Source organism: Haliaeetus leucocephalus, unplaced genomic scaffold (assembly GCF_000737465.1).
Source record: "Haliaeetus leucocephalus isolate CR32 unplaced genomic scaffold, Haliaeetus_leucocephalus-4.0 Scaffold0, whole genome shotgun sequence".
NCBI lineage: Eukaryota > Metazoa > Chordata > Aves > Accipitriformes > Accipitridae > Haliaeetus > Haliaeetus leucocephalus.
The window spans coordinates 15,062,943-15,082,080 of record NW_010972436.1 but is presented as its reverse complement, the minus strand read 5'-3'; the positions used below and the strand labels follow the sequence as shown (position 1 = coordinate 15,082,080).

The 19,138-nt window shown below is 36.6% G+C and overlaps 1 protein-coding gene across 9 annotated transcripts in view; it reads left to right on the top strand.

Annotated features, from left to right (window-relative positions):
* PARD3 (par-3 family cell polarity regulator) overlaps positions 1–19,138 on the top strand; it is a 460,545-nt gene that overhangs the window by 239,440 nt on the left and 201,967 nt on the right. For all 9 annotated transcript variants that reach the window (XM_010585300.1, XM_010585343.1, XM_010585352.1 and 6 more), the window contains 2 exons: positions 8,480–8,605; positions 9,937–10,319. In XM_010585300.1, the coding sequence (XP_010583602.1) occupies positions 8,480–8,605; positions 9,937–10,319 (509 nt within the window). The remainder of the gene's footprint in view (positions 1–8,479; positions 8,606–9,936; positions 10,320–19,138) is intronic.

The following is a 19,138-nucleotide window of genomic DNA, read 5'->3' as shown; positions in this document are numbered from 1 at the left end:
ATACTGACAAGTATTATGAGAAAATGTAATTTTTTTAAATTTAAGGCTACTTTTTCTGAGGACTGTAAGTATTAAGAACAAAGTTCCATAAAGTGGTAAATTCTTCTTTTCACAATCTGAAATTTAGTAAATTCAGTGTAGGGAAAGAAGGGGCATGAGTGAAAGATGCTTCAAACATAAGCTCAGAAGTAAATCCCATAAAGTGGGAAATGGTTGAAATGTTCACACAGCTATCTGGGATTTAGACAGTGTGAAGGCCAAGAAAAAGACCTGTTTAATAATGTTGGCTGCCTACTAAGTACTTGTTTAATAAAATTGATGTTAGGAATGTGTATTTTGACATTTTGAATAATAATTTAAACTCAAGTAAAATTCAATTCCAGGATGTTAATGTGGTTGTCAAATCTGAGATGAAGCTTAAACTGTTTATACATAATGAAAGCATGTAAAATGAAAAAGCCATAAACACAGAAATAAAATATCCCACTATTTTAAGGATGCTAGCTATGTCAAGAGCTACAAAGGAGTATTAACTCTTTTTTGTTCTCAGTTTGGGATTATATGATAAAGTTTTATAACAGGAAAGCCAATTTTAAATACAGATGTTTAGAATGAGGACATACTTGAAAATCAAATTCTGTTACAAGGACAAAAAATATTGTATTACAATTTATCTGCTTTTTCTTTGTAATACTAGAACTCCCCTCACTGAAAAATGGATGGTATGCGCAATTGCTCTCTGAGTTTTTTTCAAACCTCCCCCAAATAATCTGCTGGAGAGGGGAGATATTTGGGTCCATGTCTTGAAAGTGTGGCGGAGCAGAATTGGAGAGAACCTCTGATATTTCCAAAACATTTCTCCCATGCTGTCTACATTGTGGTGGAAGAAAAGTAGAGTTCATTGCTTGATATTGATTATAAGCACTTGTGTTGTACTGCTGCTTTACTGTCAGCTGTGCCCACACCTCTACATGCTTTCAGTGAGAACAAAGACATTTTCTCCAGCAGCCTGTAGCCTGCGGTATGGGCAGGGAAAGGAATGCACCCAACTTCAGTTTTGGAGCACTTCATGGGGGGTTTTGTGTTGTGGGTTTTTTTTTTTTTCTTTTTTTCCCCCCCCTCCCCCTCCTCGTCCCCCAGCTTTTTTGAGCAGATAAGATACACTTGGTTTTCCTTTTGCTAGATTCAGAGGGAGAGCAGGTGCTTGGCAGGGATCCTCTTCTGCCTACTTGTTTCTCACTCTAGCACATGGCTGCTCTTTGTTCCTCCTCTGGCTGCAGAGCATAATGCTCCGTGCTACAGTGAACTAACTTACTTGAGCAGGGGATCTGCTCAGTAGAAACCTAAATATACAAAATGAAATACAGGACTCAGTTAAGACTTTGAGGGATGTCCAAAAAGCCTGATGTATCATATAACTTAGTCCATTGGTCCACTGTTGTTTTATATTTGCTTGGTGTTCAATTCCAGTTATGCTGTGTTTTCAATTATTTTTCTTCCAGTTCCTTTCTCTTGCTTTTGAAAATGTTACTTAATAGACAATGTTTATTAAATCAATAATTTTAAGAAGTGAAAAAGTGTAAAAACATACTAATGCAATTCTCCCTTTTTTCCCCTATGCAATAAGCAGCAGCAATCTCCCACCAAAAAATCCGCCCTCCCCCAAAGCAAACACCCCAAACCTCTAAAAATTATATGCCAGATCTATGTTCTTTATTTGTATTGAGGAAATATTTGACTTTTTCATGGTCTTTTGAGGATTTGGGTTTGGAGTAAGAACCTGTCTTCAGTATTGGCTTTTGATCTTGAACAAAATCTGTAAAGATCTCTGCCTCGTCTATATAGATGCTACTAATTATTTCTATTTCTAGTAAAACGGAGACTTTTCTTTTAAATGGGAAGAAAAAAATCTCTCCATAATTCTCTGGAAAAAGTAGTATTGATTTGTACAGACATGGTCAAACTTTCTTCTATGGATATGTTTGCTTATTATCCTTCTGTTTTTACCTCTAGAAGTTTATCAGTCCTTTGTTGGCCTTTTTGATCATATGATTTGGTTAACAGTTTGTTCACCTTACCAAAATCGGGGAGGGTTATACATATTCATCACCTTATGGTTGTGAAGTTTTTCAAGATAAAAGTTTTGTTTGCAAAACCTGCTTGGACATTTTTGCAATGGCATAGATGCAGTGCTAAGCAGAATAGGAAGCATGAAAATGAAAGCAGAAAGGACAGAATAGAAAGTGAGTGAGTAAGTGTTTAGATAAGACTAGAGCAAAGAGGAAATGAATGAGAGGAAAGCATAAAAGGAAAGTAAATTCTAAATCTGTGCAAAATTGCCTTTAGCACCAATCCTTCCTCTTACTAGGTGCTCAGAAAGCAGAGCAAGCACTCAGTCCCTGAAGAATAGCATTTGAGAAATCCTGGCTGATGGGGGATGTTATGTTGATGCATAAATGGGGTTGTATCAAGCTCTCCTCTGCAAGCTTAATAGTAATTATAGCATAACTTACTGTTATATGATCTCTTCTACTTTTAAGAGTCTTTGAAATCTTCTTAAGCTCTATACCTTAGCTGCTCTTCTGAAATCCTGGCATGTCTGTCTTTGGAAGCAGGTTCAACTGACACAAAGAATATATGAGATAACACCAGAAATCTCTGTGAATAATGATATGGAAGTTATAGTCCCAAGACTACTGTGAAGTATACTTACTAAAACAGAACAGAAAAGGATTTGGATATTCATCTGAAAACCTCATTTGATGCAGAGCAGTATGTAGGGCTCTGCCAGCTGTTCTTCCTATTGAAGCATGCCACAAAATCCATAGAGCTAAAACCTGGCAGCTAAAAATATTTAATCTGTGTTTCTATGTTATATATCCTAAATGTCTTAAAAATATTAAGGAAGTCTCAGAAGAATTGGAAAAATAAAAGAGACTGAATTTCATTGCTTTTTGTCAGTTTAAATGACAAATTGAACAGATTTTACTAAAAAAAATGAAAAACCTCAAATGAAGGTAGGCATTGGTGTATACCGTACTAGAAAATTGTTTATATGTTTTTCTGTTCTGTAGTTCTTTTATTTTTTTTACTTTTAGTGGAAGTGCCCTTCATTTTCTAGAGTTTAAAAATCACCTCATATTTCACTGTAAAAGTTTTAGTCTTTTACTCAAGATACAAAGAAAACTAAAGTATTATCTAATGGCCATTGCCTACACTGAGAGTCCTTAATACCGCCTTCAAGCTGCCTCTCTAATGATCGTATTCTGTTTGATCATCTAGGAGGTGTGTGTTATCTGCATCTCCATTTATTCCTCTCCCGCATTTCCGACCTTTAAAGCCTCAAAGGTAGCCATGGTTTTCAAAAACATATGCACTGGGAGAAGATTCCCTGTGGTGCGAATGTACCATTCCCTCACTCTTTTAGCTGCATTCAAGCCTTTCTTTTTCTGATCTCAGCCTTTAAGAAGTTATATAAACTTAATTTGAAGTATTATTCAAGCTAAAAAGCTGAGGAGTAGTTACCAAAGATTGGAAATTGGTTCCGGACTTCAGGCGTGAAAGCTGATAAAGTTATTTTAATGCCTCTGCAGGAGTGCCGTGACGTCAATGTTGTGCAAAGGAGTTTATGTCCAATTTAGCATTGATTGGCCATGATAATTTAACTTGAACAAGTAAGCTAATTTGCCTACTCTGACCTCCAAATCTCAGGAAATTTATACCGTGTTTATGTTCCTGTAGAACTTCTCAGAGATCTTTCATTGCATGAAACTGCTACACATTGGCTTTTCAAACAATCGTTATTTTTGCCCCTTAATCTAGTTTTTGCCTTTTCATGTTAGTGACTTTACATAAACATCTAAATTGGTTATTTTCTGTTCTGTCTGATTTGATTATATTACAGTTAGCTTGCAGGTAATAGGTAAATAACTTCAGTGTGTACGTACAATGGGCGGTGATGGCCGAATCATATTCTAGATGCTCAATGTAATATTTTTATTACTCTCATAGTATTTACTGTCAGTTTTTATTAAGACAAATTATCATCATTTCCATACAGCTGGATGGCATGTGGGGAGTTCACGATTTCAAAGAACTACCCAGACTAACTCAGGCAATTTAGATGTCAATAAAACATTTGCTGCTTATTTCTACTTTTATCATTGGTTGTAATTGATACTGAGAACTGAAATGTTAACACATGTAGCTGAGTTTATTTTAATTGTATAATTAGAGTAATGAACCTTGTGGAAATACAGTGGTGCAAATGCTAATATAATCTAAGCTGTTTACATTCCCAGTTAGGTATTTAAAACAAATAAAAAGACTGAGTTCTGCGCTTTGATACTATTTCCCTTCTGTCCCCATGTCAGCTAACGTTAGTCTAAAACAGTGCAGGTACCAAATTTCCATTTATAATTATTGTTTCAACAGGGTTGTTAACTTGCAGAGTGTTTTGCAGAGGTTCACACAATATTTAATCTCATTCTTAAAGTTACAGTTTAAAACTCTTATAATGGAAGAATTTATGTTAGAAAATGTGTTGGCTTACTTTAACTGGACGAGATTAACCAAATTCACATGCACCCATATATTGGTATGCTACATGGTTGCATTTAAAAAAATATATATACACTGACTTTTGTATTTTATACTAGATTACTTTACAGGCTTTCAAAATCTATGTTTTCCTAATGTGGGAAACGTAATATTGAAACTGTAGTAGAGCTACATCTGTACTTATCAGGATTAATCGTGGTGGCATACGGCAGGGAAAAAAAAAAATCCAATTAGTTTTTAGGTTATTGCATATTTGCAATATCAGGTCTACTCTGTTTATCTCTAGTTACTGCAACAACAAACATTGAATTCCCATAATGCCTTTTTTAGAGTCATATTCTTACATCTAACCATATTATGCTGAAGAAATACTGTAGAAAATTGATAGGCTTTTGTCACTAAAATTTTCAGGAACATACATTTTCTGCAAGTTCTAGGAGAGTTTACTCTGCTATGCAGAACTGTATTCAGGAAATTGTTTCTGGAACTGTGTCTAAAAGGATCTTTTGCCCCATGTATTTATATCAAAAAATTAAATAAATTAAAAGGCACTGTGAGGATCCTGGTTTCAAATTCAACTCAGGCTGTTCATCCAGCATTGAATCTGTTCTCAGTGACTTTAGCTTTATATGCCTTGGTTAACCTAGCTCTAACATTTGTTAAAAAGCAAAATCCTCATGAGCACCATATGTTATGTCTGAGATGAGCAGTCTTGCATTAGTAGAACTTATAGCCTTTGTTTAATGAGATTATTTGCAATTTTGACTGGTAGTTTATTTATGCATTACATTATTTTGCCGTTAGCTAGGGTTAGTAATATTTTTACTAGATTTGAGAGCTTAGGTGAAGTAAATTTAAGAAATGACAAACCGTGCATAAGATGCATCTTGCATTAATAATTTAATATAACTTCACAATGCGAAACAGTAGAAAGCAGTTTCAAGAAAAACGCTATGCAAAAACCATTGATAGACCAATTACTTTGTAATCATAAGTACATGGAGACATTGGGATGAAATAATAATATTATTTTATATAGTGTATTATCATAGTATTAACTTGGAGTGTCATACTTTGTGTAGAATATGTTTTGATATTTAGCATATTGATATTTTGATATTTTTAATATATAACCATATAAAAAAACCACCTGTTGCATTTATTGTGTATGGTCATGTGCAAGCATTGCACGCACATTCAAATTCTGAATTGTCTTTGGGCATTACAGAGGAGCACACCTGCATGAAAGTGCGGTTCAGCATGAAATGAAAGAAAAGAGAGAGTAGACACAATTATTTCCTCTCTCAAATGTAGCATTCCCAATTTTGTATTCGCTTGCTTATCTCCTCCCCATTTAGAGATATCCTCTTCAATAACTTCACTTTGGGGCTCAAAGACATTGTCTTCCCAGAGAAATTCAACAATTCACAAGTGAAAAAGTCACAAATGTGTTTTCTGACCATCAGTTTTACATGTATCAAAGCTATAATTCTGATAAAAATAATGTAATGAAGGCATACAAGTCTTTTTCCATTTTATCATTAACATTCATAACTGTTATTTTAGTGCTTTCTTGCAACTAACAATCTATAAAATTTTATTTTTTATAATTATTTATCAGTTTTAAAAATCTGAGACTGTGTTCAAAGCTTATTTTAGCCAACGGAAGAAAAAAGGGATTGAATCAATATATTTTAAATTTGTTTTGTTTTACTTCCTGTAACAAAATACCTTCATAATTATCAGCAAATTTTAGTACAATAAATGGAGGACAACATGGTCATTAAGTTAGAGTGTGACTTGTGGACTTTCATAAATTTTTTTCATGCAAACTATTAGAGGGTTGTGGGAAAGGCAAACAGAATACCACCTAAAATATCTAGATAATACAAGGTGTTTCACTACCTTGGTGATCAGAAAAAAAAACCATGGAAGAATTGTTCTTGCTTTGGGAAATTTGGGCAAATTGGTTTTTATTTTCCTTTTTAATAGGAGATGCTGGGCTGTTGGAAGGAATCTGCAAAAGGCAGAACTTTCCAAACCCAAAATATATCAACTTGAGATGGGGAGGGATAGGACTAGTTACACACTAGTATTGGTTGTGGTTTTCAAGATTTTTTTTTTTTTTTTTTTCCTGAAATGCATGGATTCTAGAGAAATGATATTTTAGCTTTATGGAATCTTTCTGGTCCCTGTGCTCACCAGTGTTATTGCAAAGAGACATATTGCTAATTGCAGCAGCTGAGCTAAAGTCAAGCCCAATCACAGTTAGCATCAGTGACTGCACCCAAGTGGTCCATCGGGAACCAAGTGAGGGTGGAGAAGGTTTGCCTCTGATGGGACCCCCCAAACAGGTCAAAGGTGCAGTACGTTAGGTGTTCACAAAATACTCCGTATCGGTTGGAAACAGAATAGTATCACTTAAATGTTAATGTCTGACTCAAACTTCATTTGATGATTTGTGTTGTCAAAATGCTTTATGTTGTTTTTCTTCTCACAGTCTGTTTACATGTACAGATTCTTTCAACTTCGTATCTTAATGTCTCTAGGTGGTTCCAAAAAGGAGATATTACTAGGATCATTTCTCTTACTCCTTCATCTGCCTTGTAGGAGAAAACGTATGACTGTTCTGTAAAATAAATGTCTTATTTGCATATGTTGATGATAAATTGGTAAATGAAGAACTTAAAGTGGAAGAAATAAGTTAAAGTTAATTTTGCTTTTCTGACCCATTTGATGAAGTGCTCAAGCACATATATAACTTTTGAGCGCATGAGGAGTCCTTTTAAGCATCATTGACTGCTCATTTACTTTGAGGTATGTGTGAACTGAAGTGCTATGATCACTGAAAGTTTTGTGCTAAAAGACATATGTGGTCTTGCAATTCCTGCCACGCAACCAAGTATTTTTCACGCCATGCCTTGAAATGACTTCTGAAAAAGTAACACTGTTGACTTGGATGATGTGAATTTGACCCACTGATACATTCTGTGGGATTTCAATGTGAAACTGATCTTCTTTAAAAAAATCAAATGCAGTGTCGATGCAAGAATAATCCTCAAGATTGAATCCTTCTTCAAACCTAGAGTTCAGCTATAGAAACAGCACTGACTTTTCACACTATCCTACCGGTACCTCAGAAATCCACTCTTCAGGATCCGTTTCATAATTTCAGGTTGAATATTTGTTTACCTTTTCTCTCTAAGAACGTCCTTAAGATGACACTGTGGGTAAGCACTAGACAGAGGTGACCAACTCATTGCACAGAGGCTATCAAATGCTAATTGTCTTCAGCCATTACTGAACCAATTAATTTAAGATAATATGCTGAATTAAAAATGGCATTTAAGTTTTTAATTTCCTCTTTTCTGTTTAGTAAAACAAGTTAAGGTTTAAAAATAAAAACATTTGGTTCTCGTGAAGTTCCCAAATCCTCTATCCATCCCTTCGTTATAGGCTGCTTATTATGTGAGATGACCCCACATTTCACTTGCACAAAAGCAGTACTGACGGCTGTGGTAGTCTCTGCTAATTCAGAAATTCAAATTTTAAGTTGAACCTGTTCAACTTCAGTTAACTAGCAGAAAAGATGCTGGCTCTCAGATGTGTGGTGCTTCCTGCAGCTTTTACTGCTCAGAAGTCTAGGCCCTTTGCAAGAATGGACATGCTGTCATCACACTGCCTGTTCATTCTTACTTTTAAATGACGTGCTTGATTCACCTAGGCTTTTTGTTTCATGGGTAAGAGATAATAACTCAGGTAATGCTTATAAATGATTTGAAACTATGGTATTCTACTTCAAGGTAAAGATGGTTTAAATTTTAGTTTCTATAGTGTTTATGATAAAATATTAAATCAATAGGATTTTCTGTGCTGCAAATTGTTCAAACAGTAGTCATTTGTAATCTTAATGTTCCAGAACCCTGGGGCTGCTGGTAAAGCGATTGGAGAAGGGTGGAAAAGCTGAACAAGAAAACCTTTTTCGTGAGAATGATTGTATTGTCAGGATTAATGATGGAGACCTTCGGAATAGGAGATTTGAACAGTAAGTGTACTTACTGCACATTACATTGCATTATTTGATCTTTAACACTGCACCTTGCAGTAATTTGAGTAATTTGAGTACACTAAGGGACATTAGTGGCTTTTAATTAGCCAAGCTACAAAAAATTCAGGATAATTATTGTAATTAAAGTATATGCACTTCTCATTGATTATCTTTGCACCTTAAAGATTCTTTCTTCTTGCATTGGTAAACTGTTTATCCTGAAATTCCCATATGACTTTTGCTCTCATGCTTGCAATGCATCATGTTCAGTATGAATGGACAGCATGGAGACTTTATTTTTAACATTTTAAAAATATTTGTGGTTCTGTATGTGTGAGAACTAAAGGTACTATATGCAGAAACTTCCTGGAGAAGTTTGAGAGATTGTAAATACTTGCTCAGTGGACGCCTGGACTTGGTAGAATCTTGAAATAATGAATAAGAAAGACTTAAAAGTGAAATCAGGTTGTAGTTCACACACAGATAATTGAAAGAGAAAGCAGAAAAGAAGTATGCAGAAAATGAGTGATTTTAAAGATGATGTTAATCTGAAAACCCTAACATGTTGAGGGCCAAAGGAATATCATTTATTCTGATTGTCCTATACTAATATACATTTGAAATGTGTTTTTTATTTCTTTGACTCTAACCTGGATTGGAACACAACCCTGTACCATATGGTTGAAAGCAGCTTGTCTCTGCTTGTTCTGTGTTTCTGAATCACAATTTAATCTGTGAAGAGACTTGTTGACTTTGTGTACTTTGGATTGTGACCTAGAGCCCAATGTCTGTCTGTGCAGGATTAAGCATTTTTTCTTGTTTCTTAATGTTGTATTCTGAAAGACTACTAACTTACAGAAAGTAAATTGTAAACTAGACTTTTTGCAAGACTGCATATACTCTCAGCGAATTGTGGAAATACATAGTCTTTGTATAAAGTGTAATTTTCATTCTAATAATTCTGTTGTCACTGTGATTACTGTTATCACAATTATTGCAGTTATCAAGGTTCAAAACAAAAGGACACTGCAGTCCTGCCATAGAACTGTCTGCATTTCAAGACTGTGGTTAAAATTTTTCCTTTTCCGAATCCAGTATTGGTACATTAGTTGTTAAGCATATTTAACCATTTTGTTGCCCTAAAGCAGTAAACCTTAGCAAAAAGCAGACCAAGTAGACTAGTGAACAGATTCAAGTTTTATGGTTTATGCTCGAATGCAATGTGTCTGTCAGCTCATGTTGCTTAATTAACATTAGTAATTATGCTTATAATGTCTTGTAGTCTGCCAGTCCTAATTTGCTAATTTTCTGTTCATTTTGAAACCTAGAGCACAGCATATGTTTCGCCAAGCCATGCGTACGCCGTTCATTTGGTTCCACGTGGTCCCTGCGGCAAATAAAGAGCAGTATGAACAGTTGTCCCAAAGCGAGAAGAACACGTACTACTCCAGCCGGTTCAGCCCCGATTCCCAGTATGCTGACAGCAAAACTATTAACAATTCTGGACTTCACACGTTACAAAGAATGTCTCGAGCGGGTAACCAGTCCGATCAGACAGACTCCTACTCGCAGCTACCTCATAGTGTGAATTCATCAGGGAAACCACCCTCGGGCCTGGTACCATCACCTCAGAAAGTTCTCACCTCCACTGCAAACAGTGGGTATAACACCAAAAAGATAGGGAAGAGGCTCAGTATACAGCTGAGAAAAGGTAAGGCACTAGTGCGATCCTCATATAGCATGAGGTAGGCGTGCATAGTATATGTACGTATGTCCAGTGCCACTGTATTGGGCAGGACAGCTTGCAGTAGCATGGGGGATGTGATGGGTTGATTTTTGAAGCCAAGGGGCTGAATTGTCCCTGACAGCACACCTAGGAGTCCAGCCGTGCACTCACTGTGTGCAGTGTGTTTGCAAAAGGCCGTTTTGAAGAGTGCTTTAACATTGTGTTCTGTCTCTCAACTAATAAGAGTTGTAAGTTGTAAGAGAGCAGTAAGTGCTACAAGTTCTGTTGGCCAAGACCCAGGGAGTGGTGAACTATTTAATGTAAATACATAAGCTAAAACAGCCCATATTCTGTACTTTACAGTTATCATGACTTTTCAAATTGAGTAAGTGTTGTTTTGCCATTAGATTTTAAGAGTGTGTTGGATAAGTTGGTAAATTGGACTTTCTAATTTCCAGCTCAAGCTTTTCTTTATTCCACTGGGACGTGAAAGTCTTTGTTTCAGGGACTGAGATGTAATGGGATATTTCCTATCTTGGCCCTTATGCTAATGTAATTTGAATGGGGGTGAGAGACTATCTAAGGGCAGAGGAGAAAGCAGTGCATGCTTATCTCAACATCTGTGTTATATGTGTGCATGTAGATGCATTGGTACATCTGTGGAATTTTTATGATGTGTTAAATGTCCTAAATGAGAAAATTTGGTATTTTTGCGTAATTACCATCTAGGTGCTTTTAAGATAGTTTGAAGTATAATAAAATGACACTTAGATGCAAATATTTCTTAGCTCTTGGGAAATGATTTTTTTAAAGGATTATACATGCTGTAAGCTTTATGGTATTAAAAAGAGCATGTTTAAGGTTAGGTATAATTTGACCTCTAGCAGCAAGAATAGGGTTTACATTACACAGCAAAAGGTTTACCCATGTGACAGTATTCTCTGTGAACTCAAAGTGTGTTCCCATTAGGATATTGTATGTGCTTAGTGTTAATAATTTTTATTAATTAATCTTTTTATCAAAAGGTATCAAAGAGAATGCTTTGAACGGTAGAGATTTTACAGTTTCACAGGTACCAGGCTACTTGTCACATTATCATTACGCTTTCCTTTCTATGAACTTCACATGAACCACCAGATTGCTTCTTTCTGGTTGCTGAATTTTAAGCTCTACAAACTTGGATGACATAAGGTTGAGTTGACAGTTTGCTTCTGTTGTTGATGCTCCTTCAAGAAATTCTTTAGGCCATCAGCTCAGATGAGCCTGCTTGGAAAAACTGATTGTTATTGGCTGAGTAAGGAATCACTGTGCTTACAAATGTGTTCTGTCACTACAGTGATTTTTACCTATTTTTTTGTGTCTGTAGAAGCCTGTAGAAATATCACTTGGACATTACATAAAATAATTCTTAGCCAGGAGTGGAAATATACATTTCATATAATTTAAAGCACCAACAAATGAATATAGAATATGGGAACACAATATTTTTGCATGAAACAAATGTGGCATTATAGCTGCTTTTAAGATATGAGAATATAATTTTAATGTTTTATGGATTCTTTGACTGTGATGTGAGGTTACAATTTGGTCATCTTGCACTGGATAATGTTTCATAAATACTCTCCCTACTTCTATAATGTAATTTAGCCTTGCTGGTACCAGTGCATTGGATGGTTTTGGAGTGAAGGAGGTGCATGCTACCTGTTGATTGAAAGTGATCTATAAGATACTTTAACATCTAGTTCACACCAGAGAAATTTGATGGCTCTTATGCTAGTAAAAGCTTTGAAATCCATATCTAGAATATATTTCAGAAGTTTAGAGAGGATATTTGTTCCTGACAGTTCGCTTATATGAGAATACTACTTATGAAAAAATGACACCTAGCTCAGATTATAGACAGAGAGACAGAAACTATTTAGTGTACTGTATTTTATGCATGGTGATATTTAAAAAAAAATTGTGCATAAGGAAGTATACCTTTTTATTGTTGCTGTCTTTCATTTGTTAATATCCACTGTAGAAAGAGGCAATCCTCCCATTTTGGCTTTCATTTAATCACTCTGAGAACATACATGTGGAGCAACAAATGAAGCAAAACACTTAAGGATGCCCCCAAGTAGTTTGTTATAAATACGAGTGCAATAGGGATGTTGATTGTCTTTGATTATTTCTAATGAAGGATGTTGTAATAATACAGGCTTTATAGATATTTAACAAATGTGCTTTCTTTGTAGCTAACAGACAGCAGTTATTTCACCAATTACCATCATTAGATTAAAAACTCCTTGTGGGGTGCATTAAGGCATACAAGCATGTAAGGCTTCATCTTGAAATTCACTTTCGATTTAACCTGTGCATTCTGGTTAATGATGTAGTATATGAGAATTGACTCTTTTTCAATACAGACAGACCTTCTTCATTACTGCTGTGTTTCTATATATTGCATGAGCTTTATTATATAAAATGACGTGGTGAGATAGCCCTACAGTACGTGCTTCTGTAATTATGATTTCTTAATATTTATTGCTGTTTTGGCATTTTAAAATAACCTGAACTTTCATAGAATTTAGCTGTTTAATAAAGTCAGAAGAGAAGGTCAGTCATATGTTTCAGTCAATGCAGAATGTTTGTTGGCTTTGCTAAATGAAAATGGATATCTGTTTATCTTTCCTTAAAGGTCAGGGCCTGAACTTTTAGCATATAGATGTAGGGGTTATTGCTGATATTCTAATGCCATTAAGGCTGTATAACAGTCTAGCTTAATAGCTCATACAAATTAAGGTAGTGCAAGGCACAACAGTGAGCCTGTGTTTATATATATTTTGGTGTAAGCTGATACACAGTAAGTATAAATAAATAAAAATAGTTCTTCACAGCTAATATATGGAGAAAATAAGACCACTGATATAACACCCAGAGTGTTAGGACAAATTTTGACCTCATATACACCAGGACTATTCCAGAGTGTTTTTTCTTTGACTGCAAGGGTTTGAGACAATGCAATTGAGAGAAATTTAGTCCAGCACTTATAAATAACCAATTATACAACAAATGATTTTAAGGCTTAGTCTTTGAGCACTGAGTAACTCACAGCATTTAGCCTGATAGTCACTAAAGCATTCAAAAGACTGCTTTTCAATTGGACATTGTATTACTCAGATTTCATATATACTGGTTTTGATACCACTGTACTAAGACAAGCCTGAAGTACTCAGTCTTTAAATCAGCTTCATTTTATTTGATTGCCTTTAAGTATAATCCTTATTGCATCAGATCATTTCTATCTATAACTACATATTTGTCTAGCTAAATTAGATATATAATTCTTGAGGTAGAATGTCAAAACTGAACTCTTGTTTCTTAAGTTGGTCCTAGTTCCACCAAATATTTTGCCTGAAGTATTCAGTGCATCAGGACTTCAGTCCACATCTCCCTACTTCCAGAGAGCAATTTAACTACCGGCCATGGGAGTTGTGATCATCTATTCCTTTTTGGCCCAAAGAATATTTCTCACTTGCAAAATAGTATCGCTTCAAGAGAAAGAAACGAGTGACACAACTGCAGGATACCTTACAGGAGGAAAGTTGTAGGAATCACCAAGTCCATCACAGAAAGGGTGTAGCAGCTGTGTCTTAGCAGATGGCAAGTCCCAAGAGGGAGGAGGCACCTTTGAGCAGTGCAACAGAGAAGAACGGTTAAATTGTAGATGTGAGGAGGATTGTGAGGCTTGTTGCTCTTCAGGGTTTCTTGTTGGATTCCTGTTTGGCTTGCTGGCCCTTCTGTTGTTAACAATGCTCCGTTTTACATACAGAGCCAAGCTTAAACGCTGCAAGTCCCACCAGGTGACTGGGCATTCAGCGTTATGGGCCGGTGACACTCAGCCCTGCTGCACCCAAGTTTCTTTCTGCAAAAAGTCATCAGAGACACAAATAAGATGCCATGGACAGTTTGGGAGTATGCTAATTTAAAATGGCATCACATTTGCTATGGAGTAAAGCACATATTTGGAGGATTACTTGTTTTTCTTGGGTTTAGATAGCAGAGTATACAAGACAGGACACTGAACTTGTCTGTACGGTATCCTGCGTCATGTATCTGAAGTGTACAGATTTACATGCATTTTTCATCATACTCTCCTGTTTTCCCCCACAGTTTCTTGAGCCAGACTTTGAACTGACATTCTAAATTTTTATTTAAAATTTCTTTTGAAGTGATTTGTTCTCTTAGACCGATTTAAGAATTCCTGTTCAGATGCAGTAGGGGTTTTTGTAACTTTTGAAATGAAGCATGTAGATTCCTAAATTACTGAAGTGACCTTGAGAAATGAGATTCAGAAGTGAAGCAAATCATTTTGGGCATTATTAGCCACTGAAGAAACATAAACTGCATCAAGTTTCATCTTTCCATTTTTTAAAAACACTTCTGATCACTACTTTTTAGCAGGCTGTAGCAAAAAGGGAAGAACGTTTCTATTAGGTTGATCAAAGATCCTCTTGAGAGGTCTGAGCTTTGCTTGGAGAAACAAAAAAGTTGTTCCAAATCACTCAACTACATAAAAATGGGCATGCAATTAATTTGTCTTGATTGTGCATGTGACTGCAGAAGTTTTCTAGAGAGCTGAGCAGTCAGCCTTCTGAGCAGTCATTTGCATGTACAGTTACCCTGACTACACATACACAAATTCTGAAAATATGGGACTTAAACTAAGAGCAGTAAACTAATTTTTCAGGAAGTATCTAGAATGGTCTTGGCTAGTTTAGTGAAGCCCCTGACAATAAGGAGAACATATTTGCTGTTCAGCTCCTGCATAAGGTCCAGTCCTTAATAAAAACTGCTTTCTTATATAAAGCAGTAGGATAATTATTTCAGCAATCACCCATCCGTACATGGATCTCAAGAAATAGTCTACTGTGAAAAAGCAGGAACTTGAAATGCTTGGAAGGAGAGTGTCTGCTCTGATTATTGTCAGAGAGCTTTTTGCCCTTCTGCTTAGTTTTATCATAATGTTATCTCCTTATTCTGGATCATTTTATAATCTAATACTTTCATTAAGTGGGGATGCTTTATTTTGTAATTTTTGTGATTTTGTGCCGCAAACTGTTTATATGTGTAATCAACCTCCCTTATTGTTTTAGGAAAGGGAGAGTGTGTTCTTTGTCTTTCATGAAGAATCTGTGCTTTTCCTTAAGGATCCTTTATTCCATCTGAGGACTGTTCACCCCCATGGATTTTCCATGTTTAGGTTGTTTTGAAATGTTCTTTGCTTCTCTTGCATAAATACTAACAAATGTGGTGCCCAATTGTCTGGTTATCAAACATTTTCCATTGTTTTAGAAGTGAGGGGTTTTTGGTTTTTTTTTGGTTTGGGTTTTGTTTGGGGTTTTTTTGTTTGGGGTTTTTTTTTTTGGTTCGTTGGGTTTTTTTGTTGTTTCTTTTTTTAGATTTTGGGAGATCTGTACTGAAGTACCTGAGAACTCATCTGCATTTTCTTAAATTAGAGGAGAAAGAAGAGCATGATTTATTTCTAGCTCTGCTTGCAGTCCTGAAAGGGAAGATAACTGTAAGAGAAGTATCATAAGAAGTTGATAGTGTAGGTCCTTTGAATGTTCCTTATTGGGTCTCTGAACTAATGTCCTTTTGAAGGGACATGAAAGTACTGGAAGCAGTGCAGAGGTGATGCTTGCTTTTTGTCTCGTGTTCTGGCAGTCTTTCTACCCAGCAGCACATTTTGCTGTTGAGCATTTAGACCTGCAGGTGGTTCTGGATGAGGAATGCAGAATTTTTCATGCAGAGGAGCCTTAGAAAGACAGAAACATTTTGCCAGACATTCTCTTTCCACAATCAAGGAGATAATCCTAGTGATAGTGAGAAATTAAACACTTCTTCACTGGGAGATAACAGAAAGTCTAGCCAATGCTAGTAAGATTTAATAAATTTTTTTAACATCAGTTTATTATCAGGCTGATGCCAAATAATATGATGATGTTCATTTTGAATATATATCTAATTAAATTACATGAAAGTCGTGTCCCGTCCACCACCCTCCCCCCCCACCTTAATGCTACTAGAACTTTTTTTCCTCGAAAACAGCAACTGAAGCATTAAATCTGCCCCTCTTCTGTTTGTACAACATAGTTCTTTTACTGTTGGAACTGCCCTTTTTATTCACCTAAAACTACTTTGTCTTCAGCTCAGAGCTGGCTGGGCTCTTGAGGGTAATGTGACCTTAGAAGGAGTGTTCAGCATCACATTCAAGAAAAAAGGGGAGCTCTAACTTGTTGAGAGAGCTGCTGATTTATCAAAGGACAACTAAGAATGTGAATTACACAAATTAGTGTGTAATTCTTAAATGTTATTATCACTCAGTGTAATTTGATAATTGTCAGAGACAACAGCTGTAGAGGGAGGAAGACGTTTTCTACCCTCTCTCTTCCTAAAATCTGTAAGAGATTAAGTTGAATATAGCTCAAATAATCTAGACCTTGCAAAGTAAAGCTCCTAGCTTTGAGTAGGATGACTCCCATGTTTTCAAAAAGATGGAAATTCCTTCTATTTTCTAATCGTGTTCTGGTTCTGCCTGTATTTCTGTCCAGTTTCCCCCATATTAGTATAAATCAGAGAGCCTGCAGTTCCCAGTTAACCAGTTCCCTCATTATTATAATGCAGTTTTATACCTGAAGAACTGAAAACATTTTAGCAGCAGGAAGATATTAAGATCTTATATGCATTTCTATCAACAGGAGAACTGAAATGCGTGGAGTAGAGATAATTAAATCAGTTATGTGTATAAAAAGAAAAAAAAATATTAAAATCAATCCAGTCACAGAAGTCATATTTATTTTTGGGCTCGGTTGAATGTATCCATTTATTTCCCAGTCTTGTGAACTTCTAATTTATATATAATAAGCATAGGAGTTTATGAAGCTGTATTATATAGCTAAGGGCAGCTATAATGCATGAAGAGTAAAATGAAGCAGAGAAAAGGGAAAAGGAAAATGACATCCAAAAGCTGCCTTATGCAAAACTGTATAGAGCAGCATAGCAAAAGTAGCCCAGTTCTTTCCACAGAAACAAGTAATTAAAATTTTCTTCTGCTAATATCTGGGCTCAGTGTGGATTTGTGGCATTCTGCTGGCTTTGGTAAAGGCTTTCTGGAGATTTGACAGCAGAAAATGCCACGGTCCAAATTTATATCCTGTGTCCATTTGTAATGTGAACATTTCAACTTCTGTTTTTTTCCATGGGGGTTTAAAGTGGAGTGTGTGAACCAGACATCTGTAATGACACTGTAATCAGGCTATGGGGATTAAGCTTATTAATAATGAAATATTGTCCTGGGCATGCAGTCATGTTCTGATACTACTTTAAAAAATTTAGCAGAAAAAACCTGTAGTCAAAGAGCAGTATTCAACACAGATCCTTAAAAATAAGAAAAAGATAAATTCCATAGAAGGCTGAGATGTGACTTAAAAAACCCTTAGACTTACACAGATCATCCTCACATGTTGCAAGGAGTTAAAGAGCTCTATGAATGTCTGAAGCATCATTAAAATTGTGAGGTCTCCAAGGTAAAATATGGATGTTATGAGATCTAATATTTTTTTCATCTCTGTGTAATAGCACTGATAAATTTTATATCAGCCTGAAAGTGGATGAAGACTTTCAAATTCAAATGTCAGTTTTTCAGCTATCTTGAATGCTGCAGACGGAAGGGAGGTTGTCTCACGATAGTTAGCCTAGAAGAATCGATCCAAATTTCCTGAACAATATGAGCTGCATGCAGTTGCTGTGTATACGTGAGGACTTACATTATGTTCAAGATGAATACTTTAAAAGGTTATGTCACCCCCAGCCCTGTCACCTTTGTCAATTTGCTTCTTAACATGATTACCATCTTGATAATAAAATATATTGTACTAAATTTTAATCAAATGTAATTGTGCAGATTTCAGAAATCTGTACACAGGCTACTGTTGACTATGTTGGACTCCTTCCTTTTCACGTGTGACTATTAACCTGCTGAGTAAAAAAGTAGCCTTATCAAATGAACACGGGGAATGGTAAGACAGAAATTAAGTCAGGCTTTAACCTCGTGGTGGGTTGACCTTGGCTGGACACCATGGGCCCACCAAACTGCTTTTATCACTCACCCTTCCCAACCAGAGAGCTGAGAGAAAATACAACAAAAAGCTCACGGGTTGAGGTAAGGACAGGGAGCTCACTCACCAGTTACCATCACAGACAAAACAGACTTGACTCAGGGAAATTAATTTAATTTATTGCCAGTCAAATCAGTAGGGTAATGAGAAATAAAACCAAATCATAAAATGCCTTCCCCTCACCCCTCCCTTCTTCCTGGGCTCATCTTTACTCCCGAATTCTCTGCCTCCTCCCCTCGTCGGTGCAGGGGGATGGGGAATGGGGGTTGCAGTCAGTTCATCACACCTTGTCTCTGCCGCTCCTTCCTCCTCAGGGGAAGGACTCCTCACACTCTTCCCCTGTTCCAGCGTGGGATCCCTCCCACGGGGTGCAGTCCTTTCAGGCACGGACTGCTGCAGTGTGCGTCCCTCACGGGGTCACAGGTCCTACCAGAAAACCTGCTCCAGTGTGGGCTTCCCACGGGGTCATAGCCTCCTTTGGGCATCCCACTGCTCCGGCGTGGGGTCCTCCATGGGCTGCAGGTGGAGATCTGCTCCACCGTGGACCTCCATGGGCTGCAGGGGGACAGCCTGCCTCACCATGGTCTTCCCCATGGGCTGCAGGGGAATCTCTGCTCCAGTGCCTGGAGCACCTCCTCCCCT